General features: G+C 34.3%; 1 protein-coding gene across 4 annotated transcripts in view; it reads right to left on the reverse strand.

Annotated features, from left to right (window-relative positions):
* The window catches only part of Vps53 (vacuolar protein sorting 53), a 349,419-nt gene that overhangs the window by 124,013 nt on the left and 209,631 nt on the right, over positions 1-15,775 (reverse strand). For all 4 annotated transcript variants that reach the window (XM_090412655.1, XM_090412656.1, XM_090412658.1 and 1 more), the window contains exon 15: positions 8,240-8,322. In XM_090412655.1, coding sequence (XP_090268781.1) covers positions 8,240-8,322 — 83 coding nt within the window. The remainder of the gene's footprint in view (positions 1-8,239; positions 8,323-15,775) is intronic.

A 15,775-nucleotide genomic window follows, 5' to 3' on the forward strand; every position in this document is an offset into this window, starting at 1 on the left:
TGGGTCGCGCAATCTTTTGTCAATACCACACCTTTATAGCTGCTGTCTTGTGTAAAACAAAATTCAGCTTGTACGTATTGTAACAATTTAAAAAAAACTTGAATAATTTATAAGCATATAAAAGGATATCACCTGTAAATCGTTGATGTGCCACCTCTGGCATGAGTGCCATTGGCTCACCATCTAGGGTTTACTGTATAAAGTGTTTATTGTTGAAAATTGTCTTCGTTTTCTGCCAGGAAAGCACATTTAGAATCATAAGTGTGGTATTCTCAAGCAGAGCAGTTTATTTTCTGGTGAGTTACATACATATGTAATGCTTTTTTTTTAATGTAAAAGTTTATTTTTATTGTAATGGCCACTAAAACTGCAATGAAAGGGAAAAAACCAACATTGAATTGGAAATTCGTTTCTCTCGAAGAAAAAATTAAAATCTTGGATCGGTTGAAAATTGGAGAAAAACCAGGAGTTGTTGCAAGGACTCTGAATTTAAATGAATCAACAATTTGAACAATCAAACAAAATGAACATAAAATCCAACAAAGTGTTATTGCTGGGTCAACGGTAAATGCAAAGCGTGTTGCTCGTGTTCGCGATATTCTAATAGAAAAAATGGAGAAATCTCTAATGATTTGGATAGAAGATTGCACTCAAAAGAAAATTCCTTTGGATAGACACCTTATTAAGCAAAAAGCTTTCAAAGTTTATAAACATTTAAAAGAACTTCATCAAGCTTCTTCAGAAGAAATCTCTCAGCATGGATTTTCTGCCAGTAAGGGTTGGTTCGAAAACTTTAAAAAGCGGTTTTCTTTGTATAATCTTAAAATCCAGGGAGAATCAGCATCAGCAGATGTCCGGAAATCCAGGGAGAATCAGCATCAGAAGCTTCCCGGAAATACCCAGCAGAACTTTTAAAAATCATTAAAGAAGGTGGTTACAGTGCAGATCAGATGTTCAATGCAGATGAATCTGGGTTATAATATTGGGAAAAAAAAATATCAAAATGCACCTATATTTCGAAAAATGAAAGATCAGCTCCTGGATTCAAAGTTTCAAAAGATAGAATTGCTCTACTGTTTTGCAGTAATGCATCAGGTGATTACATGACAAAACCAATGTCTATTAACCGATCTGCAAATCCTCGTGCAATGAAAGGGCTCAACAAGTCCATCCTACCTGTTTATTGGCAGGCCAACAAAAAGGCATGGGTTAGTTAAAAACTTGGCATTATTAGCATTTAGGAACAGCTAGCATGCTTGAAAACTGGTTTTTTAAGTGTTTTGTACCCGATGTAGAAAATTACACAAAGAAAAAGAATATGGACTTCAAAATTCTACTAATTTTAGATAACGCGCCAGGCTGCCCAACAAATTTAAGCCATCCGAATATTAAAATAACTTTTTTGCCATCTAATACAACTTCACTTATTCAACCACTCGACCAAGGAATAATATCAACATTTAAGTCATATTACATTCGGCGAATATTTCAATTAATTTTGGAAAAAATGGAATCTAATCAAAACATGACACGGCCTCAAGCGTGGAAAGAGTTTTCAATATTGAATTGTGTAAAAATTATTTCTCTATCCATTAAGAAATTACAACCCTCTACGCTGAATGCTTGCTGGAAAAAAATATGGCCTGAAGCTGTAATGGAACAAAATTTCGTACCTCCGGTGGATGGAGAGCTACGTCGTATAATAAACGTCGCACGCATTTTTGGTGGAGAGGGCTTTTGCGATATGGTTGAAAACAAAATTTGTGAATTAATTGATGGAGAAACAGATTTAAATGAGGAGAAACTGGTACAATTAATAGATGGCATCGAACCAAATGGCGGGGAAAGTTCTGCCGAAGATTCTGATTGTGATGAATCCGTTAGAGAATTCAGTTTAAATAAATTAGCAGAAGGATTGGACTTGGCAAGAAAGTTAGGAAGTTATTTTAGGGATAATGATCCCTCAATGGAGCGCTCGGGAAAATTCACGAGACAATTGGATATTTGTTTAGCGCCATATTATGAACTTAATAAAAAATTGCAACATAGTGGAAAGCAAAGTCTTATTACTGACTTCTTGATGACTAAATCAGCCGAAGTATGCAATGAGAATTATACAAATGATATCCAAGAGATTTCAAGTGGTGACAACCTCCGGCCACTTAAAGAACATCTACGAAATATTATTTCTGAAGACAGCGATGACGATTAAAATATGCACTGTATTTTATTGTGTCTAAAACATTTATGCATTATGTGCAATGAAATTTATGTACAATTTGTAATTTTTATAATTTTATACTACGTATTTGTCATAGTTTATGTTTCCTTAACTTACATGAATTACCTGAATTAAATAAAAATATTGTTTTTGTTGGATATGTCATTGTTGTTTATATAATTTATTTCATATAAAAAAAAATTATTTCAGAACCTAACCCTACTTTTTCAATATGATCTAAGTCTCGCATAACGCGATTTATATAATGCGCCATTTCTATGGAACCTAACATCCGCGTTATACGAAGGTTACCTGTATATGAAAGTGGATTGTTTTGGAAAAATGAAAGAACGAACTTACATCTCAAAAGAAGAAAAAAGTGCACCAGGACATAAAGAAGCAAAGGACAGACTAACCTTATTGCTTGGGGATAATGCATCCAGAGATTTTAAGCTCAAGCCATTGCTTGTTTACCACTCTGAAAATCCAAGAGCACTTCGCCGAACTATTAAAGCAGCTCTTCCCATTATTTGAAAGTCAAATTTAAGAGCCTGGATCACACTTGCCATGTTTGAAGATTGGTTCTTGAACTGTTTTATTCCTGCTGTGGAACTTTATTGTTTGGAAAAGAAAAAAATTTGCTTGCGCTGGATAATGCTCCTGGATATCCAACACCTTTAGATGATCTTCACGCTAATGTAAAGGTCGTATTTTTACCACCCAACACTACATCATTACTACAGCCAATGGACCAGCGAGTCATTCCTGCATTTAAGGCTATTACGGCATACATTCCAGCAAGCAGTCAGGGCTATGGAAGATGATGTGATGACCTCGAGAGAGTTCTGGAAGAATTATAACATTTATGATGCCATCAAAAACATTGCTGATTCTAGGGAGGAAGTGAAGCAATTAACAATGAAAGGGGGTGTGGAACAAACAGTGCCCTCAATTCTGAGTTGATTTTCATGGCTTCACAGAAGAAGACATCGCCTTCTGTCCACTATAGCTTTTCTGGATGTAGTGGATAGTGGCAATGCACTGCAATTGGACATCAACGAAAATGATGTCATTGACTTACTAGAGTCCCATTCACAAGAATTATCACAAGAAGACGAAGAATCAGAAGATTCAGAACCCAGAAAGTTTACAACAAAAGAATTAGCTGAAGCCTTTCGTCACATTGAAGCAGGATTTGCTAAGCTTGAAGAGCAAGATCCTAACATTGAGTGATTTACAAAGGTTTACCTTGCAGTTAGTGAGAACATCAGCTGCTACAAGGCCATTTATGATGAAAAAAAGGAAAAAGCTGTGAAAACAACCCTAGATACCTTTTTCAGGAAATCAATTTCCTCTCCTCCAGCAACAGAATCTGATCTTGATTCTCCAGCACCCAGTCCATCCTTCCCAGCATTATCTCTATCATCTTCTGATTAATGTTAGCCTGCCTTCTGTTTATGTTCTGTTTGTTTGAATTAAAAGAAACAGCACAATAGTTTCTGTAACTTATTATTACAGTACAGGGGTATTATTGTTATTGCCACATATGAGCCATTATAGCATTATTGTTGTTATTACTATTACCGTATATGTGCTGTTCATCAGGGATCCTAGTCGCATACAAATCCAACCTAAAGACATTCTCAGGAACGCATCTCATCCATAACCTGGGGACTGCCTGTATTTGGTACAAAAAATATGATACAAGATAACTACTAGTTGGCATCCTGATATAGATGGCCAACTATGAGTTACCTCATAGTTAGCAGTCACTATGTTAAAGATGTACACCATTCAATTTTTCACAAGAAAATTAGCTATCCGAAAACGTATAAAACGTTTTGCAATCCAGCATGAAAAACTGGAAAACAACATCTGTTCTGAATAGAGAAGAAATTGGAGAGGTAAATATCAAAAGGGGCATCTTTAAAGGAGACTCATTATCTCCTCTATCGTTTATCTTGTCATTGATCCCCGTAACCAGAATTTTAAATAAAACTGCTCATGGTTATCAAACTATGCAAAAAAGTGCAAAGATATCTCACCTTTTATACATGGACGATCTGAAGTTGTACGCAAAATCAGAGAATGAACTCTGATCATTGCTTATTACTGTGCAAGTCAAGATATATCAATGCATTTTCGCTTACACAAATGTGCAATTGCTGGAATAACAAGAGGAAAGTTTGGAGATCTGAAAGAAATTGAACTGTTCAATGGTGAAATAATCAAGGCAATAAAATACAAAGATAGTTACAAATATTTGGGAATTTTAAAAGCATCAGAAATTTTGCACAATAAGATCAAAGAAAGAACCAGAGCAGAATACATAAGACGACTATCTACTCAAAAAAAAATCCTCTTCTCCTGCAAACTGGCTTAATTTGATTAAACTGAAAGATTGCCAACATTGACTTCAAAACCTGCTTTTAATTTTCTTCAATTATGAAGATGCAAATTTAAATCTTAAAGCTGAACTTTGTCAGAGCTCTACAACAATTCCCTCTTCTTGTCCTAACCTAAGTAAATAACTATAGAAAGTTTTATCACTGGGTCAGAAAGTAAATTAAAATTTAACAAGGAATTATATTTTATTTTTTATCTTAAACAAAAGCATAAGTAAAAAAAAAGTGTTTGTAAGAAGTATTTTTACAACAAGGCTACTCATACAGAGGCAGTGTTGACTAACCAAAATATGGGAAACCCTTTGAGATCCCAATTTACAACCAAGGCTCCAACAGGCAACCAAAAGAGGACACAATTAGGACCCCACACAATTAGGACGCTGGCCTTTCATCAACATTTCACTTAGTTTTGTGTTACAAGTTTAATACTGTATTCCCTGAAGATGTCTGTGACTGAGACAAAATACTGGAAGAATTAAATAATGTTTTTAAATTAAATAATCCTTTTCCAGTGCTGTTTTACTCCATTAAGCCTCCAACTTGGGTTCCTCCTAGCACTTCCTTAACATGAGGTGATGGATGCAGCTTAAGCTGGATGAAGGATAAAACAAATCTTGAATGGAAATCAGAATATTTTCAAAAGATGGGTGAAGCAGGATTTTTCTTCCAAGTAATAAGACAGGACTGTGTTTTGATGGCATTGAAATTCACTATCTTCACCCAACTTGAGAATGGGGAGATCAGAGATTAAGACATTGATTATAGATTTGAAAGCTTAAATCACTGGAGTAATGCAGGGTATCTACCCTGCATTACTCCAGTGATTTAAGCTATTTAAGCTTCAGAATGAAGATGAGAAATGGAAAATACAGTTACTAACAAAATTATGAATATGAACTATGAATTAGAGAATACCATTGATGTATAACAGGAAGGATATGGATGAGAATATAGAGCCCTGGGGTACTCCAACATTGATAAAGAAATCTGATGAGATAAACAAACCAGAAGAAATCTGAATAAACAACCAGAAGGAAAACAAGCAATCCAATCACAAAGGATAGGAAGGAAACCATAAGATGGTAACCTGCTTGATGCCAGACATGATCAAATGTCTTAAAAGTATCAAAAGAGTGTCCATGAGGTTTTCTCAAAATCATTCTATAGCCTGTATCCAAAGGTGGTTAACGGGTAATTATTAAGTGATGAGGTCTGTGAAGAATGAGAATGGCAGAATCGATATTACCGATTTAAAATTAAATGAAAAATCCCCAGGTAGTGAAGAAGCTGTAGCTGATGACGGTTTTCATAACTTGAGAGTAGAGGTGGTAGGGATGAAAGTTTGATAGTTAACTTTCATCTTTTTTTAGGGGCAGAATGGATAAAAACTTGCTTCATCTATACAGATGAATGTGACAGCTTATATAGGAGATACAGGATGGGTGTTAATTCTGGAACACAAGTTCTGAGCACAAATGAAGGAATGCCATCCAGACCAGGAGACTTATTTGTATCAAGACTCATGAGGATTTTTTTGATGTCCTGGCAAAAGATCAGAAGAGATATGCAGTGAACAGTTAGTGATGTTGCAGGAGGTGATTTGCTCTGGTCATCCATACAAGAGTTGGAGGATAAAATTGATATCAACAGATGTGCCTTATTTTTAGGAATGTTATCATCGTGTGCAAGCTGTGCCCAACAACCTTGGTGAGGGACCAGAAGGCTTGAATGCATTTTTGCAGGAGGAGAGAAGTTTGTTGCATTTGGCCCTTACAAAGTCAACTTTAGATTTGTTGATGAATTTCTTAAACTTGTTTAGCAATGTAATGAGAAGAGTGAGAGGTGGGAGTTTTGCTTGAGCCATTGAATATATGCTGTATTTGTATCATGGAAAGAGTAGTCAGTCCATGGGAAAAAACGTAGAAATTCCAAAAATCATTCCACTTGACACTAATGTAATACCATAGCCTCATACATTATAGTATTACACTGATGTAATACTATAGTGTATGAGGCTGAGTTGGGCTGGGTAGAAATCGACATGTAGAGAAGATGTGGGTAAGATTATGGTCAAAGTTGCCAGAATGTTGAATGAATGAATGAACGATGAGGAACGATGAGAACAATGAACTGGTAGTCTGGGTGGTAAGTAGACTATTTGGATCACATTATGAAGCAAAGTAATGTTAAACTTGATATCAAATTCAGTAAATTCTGCTCTGCTCTTTATGCAGATGATGTATTACGCATAAGTAAATCCAGCAGAAGTTATTAAGATTCTTCAACTAAGGTGAATGACTACTGTAAAAAAGTTCACTAGAAAAATCAGCAATAAAACAAAAACTATAAAAATAGCAAGCTCATGGGCAAACATAGACTGTATTCTCAATGGAGAACCTATAGAACAAGTAAAATATCCCTGTTATTCAGATGTACAATTTTAGTGAAGATGGAAAATTAAATTTGGAACTTGGTAAAAGAATAAAATTGGTATGGTGAGAAGTCAGCTGAATAAATTTATAATAAAGTTAACCAACATATTAATTTCAACTTATGAATCTGTGAGTTCAGTTGAAAATAAAATAGCTAATTAAAAACTAGAACCATATATTAAAAAAATATATATGGGAGTGAACAGATGACCTTAATGGCAGAATATTAAAAATGAAAGCATCATGAAGAAACTTGGCATTATTAGCATTTAGGAATATGTGAGCAGAGCTAATCTAGGTAGATAAGCTCTGCTCACACATTCCTGAGGAGTTTAGTCACAGGATGGCAGGAAAAAAGAATCAGAGTAAAATCTAGGTAGATTGATGCTGTTGGTAGTGTTTTGGAAGAATGCAATGTTATGGAGTCCTGACAAGTCATGTTCAATGAAAATTATTAAGAAGCTAACAATGCAAACCTAATCATGTGCTGCAATCACAGTATCCTATACACCCTTTGATACATATCAGGAATTTAATGATGATCTAAGAAAACTCAGAAGATAAAGAAATCAGAGAACAAAGATTACCTTCATAAGTTAACTCACAAAACATTGTTCACAAAAAAGGAAGATGTGAGAATGACATCAATCCAAAATTCTAATAAAAATCAAAGGAGTAGCTTCAAAAATTGAATCTACTTAGTTTAACTACAGGGATTAACAAATTAATCACACAGACATACAATGCTACAAAAGATAGAAGTGAGCATTTATAATTTTACTCTGATTAATATTCCAACATTATAATATGATTTTTTCTTCAGAGGGCAGTTACCAGACTGATGAAAAGTTGATAACATATTCTAATATCAGGAATGGTACTATATGTGAAAGGGAAGTACTCCATTGAAGTTATACTATATGAAAAGTCTCAGTAATAATTCTAGCAGTCAAGTGTGCAGAAGTACACATTTACTCAACTCCATCCATTTGAGCTTCTCCTGTGAATTCCAACTTTTCACAGAAGAGGTTGGAGACTAATATAAAAATTCAGTCACAATTTTTTTTTAATTGCATATTTTAGGCACATTGGCATATTTTTAAATTATCAAAAGCAACTACAAATATAGAAAAATTCTGATTGGCTGTAACATAAGATACACCTTCACAAATTAAAAATACCTGTGGAATACATCCTGCTCAGAACTCAGATTAATCTGGCTTGATAAACTAGGATCTACCTTTTCTTTCAATTTATCTTCAAGCTATTTGTAAAATTATTTTAAAAAATTAAAAAGAATTTTTCAAACCATAATTATTATATTTCTATTATATGCAAATATAATACAAAAGAAAGTATTAATTATGGTATATAATTTCTTTATATATATTACTTCATTTTTAATTATTCAGATACAGTCCAATCTGACTACAGTATATGCTTAGTTTGTTTGTAAATGCTACACTTTAGGTGTACTGCAACAAACTGATAAAAAGTCTCAGGCAAAACCATTTAACATCAATATTATTTAAAGAAAATTTTCTATAGCCAGTTTTTTACTTACTTTCTGTGATCTTCCACTAAATTTCTATAACAAACCATTCCTTTTGTACTTATTAGTTTGCAATAATAAGAACTGACTGTATGTCATATACACTGCTTGGAAAGAAGACACCGAACATCCCAATGGGCAAGGTGCATTGTGCCATGTAATGAGTCGTGTTTGTAGCTGGTATAAATTGGAAGAATATGATGATCCCAAGTCAGTGCAACTGTGTCCGGGTGAAATGGCTGCGAGAAGGGTACTAACGGAGTTTGAAAGAAATGTTGTGATAGGATGCCATCTTGCAGGCCTATCTGTGTGGCATATTGTTGACAAATTGGGCCTTCCCAGGTCAACAATCAGTGATACCATACTAATATGGAAGCACAGGGAATCAATTACAAGTGCTACCTGCACTGGATGATCCACTATACTCACCGAACATGACTGTAGAGTGCTATGAGAGATGACATACAAAAACCACCATTTATCAGCCAACACATTGAATGTGAAGTTCCAGGCATTGACTAGAACATGAATCTACACAAAAACATTTAGAACTGAGACTTGCAACATCGGTTTCCATGGTAGGACCACAATATGCAAGCTCCACAATACCCGAACCAACATGCAGCATCATTGTCAGTGGTGTAAAGAGTATGTACAATGAGACATAGAAGCTTGAAAAGCTGTGATATGGAGCGATGAATCATGCTACACTCTCTACTGAGCATATGGATGGGTGTAAGTGTGGAGAATGCTTCGTGAACATCGCTTACAAGAGTGCATAACTCCAACTATGAAATTTGGAGGTGGCAGTGTAATGGTATAGTCCTGTTTTTCCTATTTTGGCCTTGGAACTCTGTTTGTGGTGTCATGAACGTTGAACTCTGAGAGGCAGTTGAACATTCTGAACAATGCAATGCTGCCAACTTTGTAGCATTTCTATGGAACTGAACTATAGTCTCTTTCAGAAAAACAATGCATCATATCATAAGGCTGCTGCAACTGCATGGTTTGTGGACATGGACACCACACTTTACTGGTCTCATAGTCGTGATTTCAACCCTACTGAATATCTGTGGGATGAACTCTAGTGCCTGGTGAGGTCAACAGACATCGACTCCACAACAGTCCAGGACCTCATTACATGCCTACAGGAAGAATGGTCCAAAACTTCCATTGATTGCTATCGTATGCTTGTGAAAAGTATGCGCCACAGCGAAAGGAGGGTCCTACATCTTATTAAGATGGGTGTGTAAAATAATCATAATTTATAATTATGAATCTTTTTACAATTATTTCTCTGTTAGTATATTATTAGTTTTGGTTTCATAACATGTATATCAGCATTTGTGATGTGCCCAGTATTGATATTATTGTCAAAATGAAATGTAAAGAATTTGAAAAATTTATGTACTTACTAGATTTTGATAGTTGCGTTACTTTCAAATTTTTTATTGTAATTAAAAAAGCGTTGAGGAATTTGTGGTGGTTTGTTTAGATATTCTATTTACACTAACAGAGACAAATGTCAGCTATTATACATAACTTCTCGCTTGACACTTGCATGGAGTGCGCATGCTTGCCGAGGAGTTTGATGGGTGATTGACAGCTGACAGAGAGAGAGCATTCGGTATCAGGGTAATGAGGAAAACAAGAGAGAGAGAGAGAGAGCTAATGGAAGCTTAAGAATGCAGACTGGAGAAATTTTGTTCTTAGGAAGTTTTTAAGTTTTACGTGACAGTTGAAAGAATATTAATATAAGATTCCGAAAAGAAATCGTAAAACTGTGAGTCTTTAACTGGAGGAATTGTGACTGTCAACAAGCATTTAGTAAATAAAAGAAGATATTGCAGTCGGCATTCTAATTGAATGCTCAAGGAAAGGCTGAATGGAAAATTTCATCCTCTGTCTTAAGGACACCGGATCACTATGGAAAAAGTAATAGGTGAAATTTGAAATTGTAAAGTGGCTTAACATGTAAAGCTCTAATTATATGAAGTAATAGAAGAAACTTCTTTCTCCGGTACAAAAACTAATAAATTGTGCATCAAATTGAACTGCAAGAGTATTTATACTTCAGTGAGACAGGAGGAATAATATTGTATGCTACATAAAAGTGATAAGAAAGGATCCCATGGAAAAGAAGAAGAAAATTAGGTATAGTTTCTGGGAAAATTACCATGCTACTCCTCTTAAACACTATTATTAAAATTATGGCTATTATAGCCTGTTTTTGTTTAGGATTGTCCCTTATTTTAAATACATTGGCTATAATTACTCAAAAAAGGGTATATATATTTTAGGGCATTATGGGTGAGTATAGAAGGCAATTATAGCAGAATAAAAGAGGTGGGAAAATTTTGTACATACCTTGTTTTGATACTGGGATGTCTTCCAATTCCATGATCCTGCTGAAGGTTGTTTATAACGAGAGGGGGAGGGAAGGAGGAAGGGAGCGTGGAGGGGGTTGATGCGGGAAAAATAAATTTGGAAACCCGGGTTTTGTATTAATAATATATATATATATAAATATATATATATTATTGTGTTTAAGTGCGCTTTTGGGGGGGGGGGAAGGTTTACTTATGGAGAAACTGGGGCAGGGGAGAGTTTTAAGGGGTGTGGACCGTTTCAGTCAGAAAATGTTTATATTTTTGGAAAAGGTCCTAATAAAGAAACTGATGAACATGACTACCAGACTAAACACCTTGTGAAAACAAGGTGTTTAGTCTGGTAGGCATGACTGAGTATATGTCAAAATCCAATAATAGAATGAGTCAGAATGAATGATTTTAATATTTTTAGATAATAAAATCCATTAAGTGTAGATTTATTTTAGAAGGCCTTGGATCCAGTTAATTTTGTAATTATTTATGTAATTTTGTTTAAAGTGTATATATTGTTTAAGTTTTATTAAATGTGTATGTTTTTGTATTTGGTCTTGAGTCAGTGATTTTCTGGATTCTAAAAGAAACAGTTAAAATCATTGCACCAATCGGAAACACTCAGAGTATAAAAATCTCTTTATAGAGATGAAATAAAATAAACAATTTCTTTACAGTTGCATTGGCTGTTTGTTCCTCACACTATGGTGTCCGTTGACTTCTTTCCAAGTAGTTTTTGGTCTCTACTACATCTTTCTGAGTAAATAATTATATGCAATTGCATTCAAGTCTGCTTGTATTTTGAGTATTAGCATATCCCCTCTAACAAGTATAAGAAACACATTATAGACAATTACAGAATAACGATACTGAGAGAGACAGAGAGAAATTTTCTTATAACCATCGCCTTTAAAAAAAATACTAACCTCCATGCCATTCTTTAGTGGAATAAGGGCTGATCATCTTAGAAAAAGCTACCAAAATGCAGTGTTGCCTTCTTTCTTACAAGAAAGGACATCAACCTTTCCTTAACTTTAATAATACACAAACCACCAGAGAGGATTAGATTTCTCTGTTGCTCTCCTGAGTGAATTCTGGTCTTTTCTAATATAAGCACATCACATTACAGGTATCCTTTGATTAACACGATTAATTAATCCCTCGATGTTACCGCATATATCAAAATCGTGTTAATCAAATATAATAATCAATGATAAAAATTACAATTCGTCCATAATCGATTACTGTATTAATAATTCTTTTTATGTTGTACTCCTTTAGGAAAGATAAAAAATGAATGCAAAGTAAATGTTTAGTAAATGCTTATACCTACATTAGTTATTGGAATTTTTTTATCAAAAAAAGTTATCAAGAGTTGTTTGAACAGTTTTAGTTTTTCTCTCTAGACCTCAGCAAACATTCTTCGATTAACATCTGGATCCATATCCATTACTTGCTGTTTTAAGCGATTCTAAATTGTGAAATATTCCATCCGGTTCTTTGATTGTTATCTCCTTTAGAACTTCACCTTCACATTCCATTTGTTTGTTGTCTTCATATGTGAGCTGTTCAATTTCAAGAAGATCGTTGTCACTGAAATCTTTTGAGTCTGAATCCAATAATTCTTTAACATCTTCTGCATCAACACCATCAAAACCAAAGTCTTCACCAATTGCAATGATTTCTTCAACCATGTTGTTCACAGGATTTTGAAAACCACCTAAGCTCATTCTGGCAAAAGGTTTTTCCAAACAGCTCTCATGCAGTTAAAAGACACTTGCTCTCACAAGTCACGAATGTTTTCATTTGCATGTTTAATGTTAAAATTATTTGAAAATTCTTGTAGCTTAATCGCATTTCTCCCATTGTTGTTTCTACTGCCTTTGAGAATGTCTTTTTAAGAAAATTGGCTTTGAAAGTTGCAATGAAGCCCATGTGCATGGGTTGTAGCAATGGTGTCGTATTTGGTAGAAAAAATAAAATTTTCACATTTTATTTTTTCACAATTTACACAGATCATTAAGAGAATTTGGATGACCAAGTGCATTATCTAAACTCAAAGTTCTGCTGTATTTTTTAAATACGCCAGAACAATTGGTGCTTGTAATATACCCACTCTTAATGCTTAATGGAAGGAATAACGTCATCTGCTTACGACTTTCTTTTTCTCGACCAGGAAACACTCCTCGAGGCTTGCATGTTTTTGCATGGTAAATTTAAAGGTGCATTAATCAAAACTCTTGCTGCGTATATCAAGATTGTCGCAATTAATTTCGCTGTGTTAATCAAATCCTGCATTAAGCAAGGGATACCTGTACTAGCTTCATCAGTTTAAAAAAAACTAGGTATTCTTTTCCATTTAAGACACTACTAATTTCATGCAAATTCCAAATCAGCTGCCCATTCTTAGAATAGCATTCATATGTTTGGGAAGGTGCACCTAAACCCTCCTTAAAACTACTTGATACTATCCAGAGGAGAGTGACTGGACTGACAGATGATACCTTCCTTGTGGACTCACTCAAACCACTATCTCACAGATGGTTTTCACTTTGAGTGTCTTTTCTACAAGTACGTCTATAGACTTTGTTCCAGTGAAGTGACTTTCTTCATTCCTCTGCTTTACATTGGGTTTTTAAAATCATGAGCAGCAGCTGCCCAACATATCTCTTTGCAGTCTGGCCGAGAGGTACTGTAACTGAAGCATGAAAGGTTTATCCAACCTCTCAATTTTTTAATCTCCATTCATAGAACTAAAATAAAGAATTTTTTATTAACTAATGCTGTATTACAGACTATGAATCTTTAGTGTAGGACTTTTATTATATATTCCCCCCACCCCACCACCAAACACATACTGATGTACTATAGGTTTTGCAACCATGTATAGGATTTATATTTAAAAAAACTATACATTTCATGGACAGGACTATAAAATCTATCTATATATATTATTTTTTTTTATAGTCCTCCCATGAAAGGTTGTAAACTTATAACACATTAGTCTTGTAAGTGGCTATGGGTTAGATAATCATTATGCTAGAATTAAAATAAAGAAGTGCCTCTGTAGCACACTGGAAGAAGAATAGCACATTGTGTCCTTAGATTGGAAAAGAATTAAATTCAATTCAAGTCATGATGAGAAAAATTGTTATATGAACTTTTTCAATTGAAGATGAGTTAGTCGATCTCGTATGCAGAGGTAGCAGGATTTTTCCCTCCTGGAAAACTCAGGTTTTTCATCTCACCTAGAGGCAAATGAGAACATGTACAATTTACAGACAACATATACTAGTGGTGGGCAGTAGATGGTGCTGTGTGTTTATGGTAGCAGTGTCATGTAGTTTGGAAGATTAAGCAAGTGAGATGATGAGTTGTAGTGGAGTAGTGTGCCTTACCACGATGAGTCCTTGGACTCCATGGAGGTGTCATGTAACAATAATAATAATCCAACAAATCTGCTCTAGACCAAACATTAGTTCTTTAAGCTGCAACGGACTTCTAATAAACAATGTAGTAATTCTGCATAGGCAATGAAAATAATTTACTAACTGAAGACTTGGCAAGTGAAATGAATTTATAAGAAAATTACATAACATTGCTTTAATATCATAGTACTCATTTTAACATTTCAGATTGTGTCCACAAATAATACATTGAAAATATTTAAACATCTTAATTTACAGCAAAATTTTCACACTGTTAAGCAAACTGTACTTGTTTGCCTTTCAAAACAGGCTTTATATTAAAATACAATTTAAAGAATAAATTTTCCTTATTTCCAATAAGACTTTATTTTATTTTATTTTTTAATATTATATCACTAATTATGTTTTAACATAACATCTCAGATGAGATCTCAAGCTAGCAGCCTGCAGAATGACAGTGAAATCCATAGTTATTTATTCTACATTTTAAATCTGCATTATTTAATGATGGTCTGTTATTTTCAGACTACAACATCTGATGTATTTCAAGATAAATATTATCAGTAATCATTTACTTGTGCATTTACATTTATCTGATTATCCAAGTATGTCACAAGTACCTTTAAAAGCTCATATCATTTCCTTCCGAAATAATGTTAACTTTCACTGAAATTATTTTTGAATGAACCTCACTTGTTTTTTGTTTTATGGAATTACAGCTACCATAACTAAGGCTATTAGGCAAGCGCACTGATCTGTTAATTGTGCATATGCATTGGTCAGTTTCCTTGTTTTACAGGATGAAAACCTAAGTTATAGTAAGGAAAACCCTACCACCTTCATATGAGACCAGTTAACTTTTTATGTATGCCTTTCCAACCAAAGGACACTGTCGATACTAAATGAGCTACAGAGTAAATAAACTACTAACTCCATTATAAGTCACAAAATTTACATATTATGTAGAGTTTCATTATATGGTACTGTGCCATATAAAGAAGATAATAGAAGTAGGTTGAAATGCTAACCTACTGAAAGATTGGTTATTTGATGAATGCATAACAGAGATCACTTTATATATATAGGGATGCTTTAAGGATTAGAGATGGATAACTGGGAGGAGATCTAATGTCCCAATCTTCACCTTCTCGTAGTGCACTCCATTAGTACATATCTACCTGAATACCAAACGAATGAGGATGGGCTGTCGATTTGGAATTTAACCGATCAAATTGTACTCATTGGATTAAACCAAAATGTAAAATGATGGCACATGACAGAATTACATGCCAGCTGGGGTATCATCATGGTCAAATTGTAAATTATATAAATAGCCCTATTTTGAAATTTTCAATT

Source organism: Typopeltis vanoorti, chromosome 23 (assembly GCF_054136105.1).
Source record: "Typopeltis vanoorti isolate ZY-2024b chromosome 23, IOZ_Tvanoo_1.0, whole genome shotgun sequence".
Taxonomy (NCBI): Eukaryota; Metazoa; Arthropoda; class Arachnida; order Uropygi; family Thelyphonidae; genus Typopeltis; species Typopeltis vanoorti.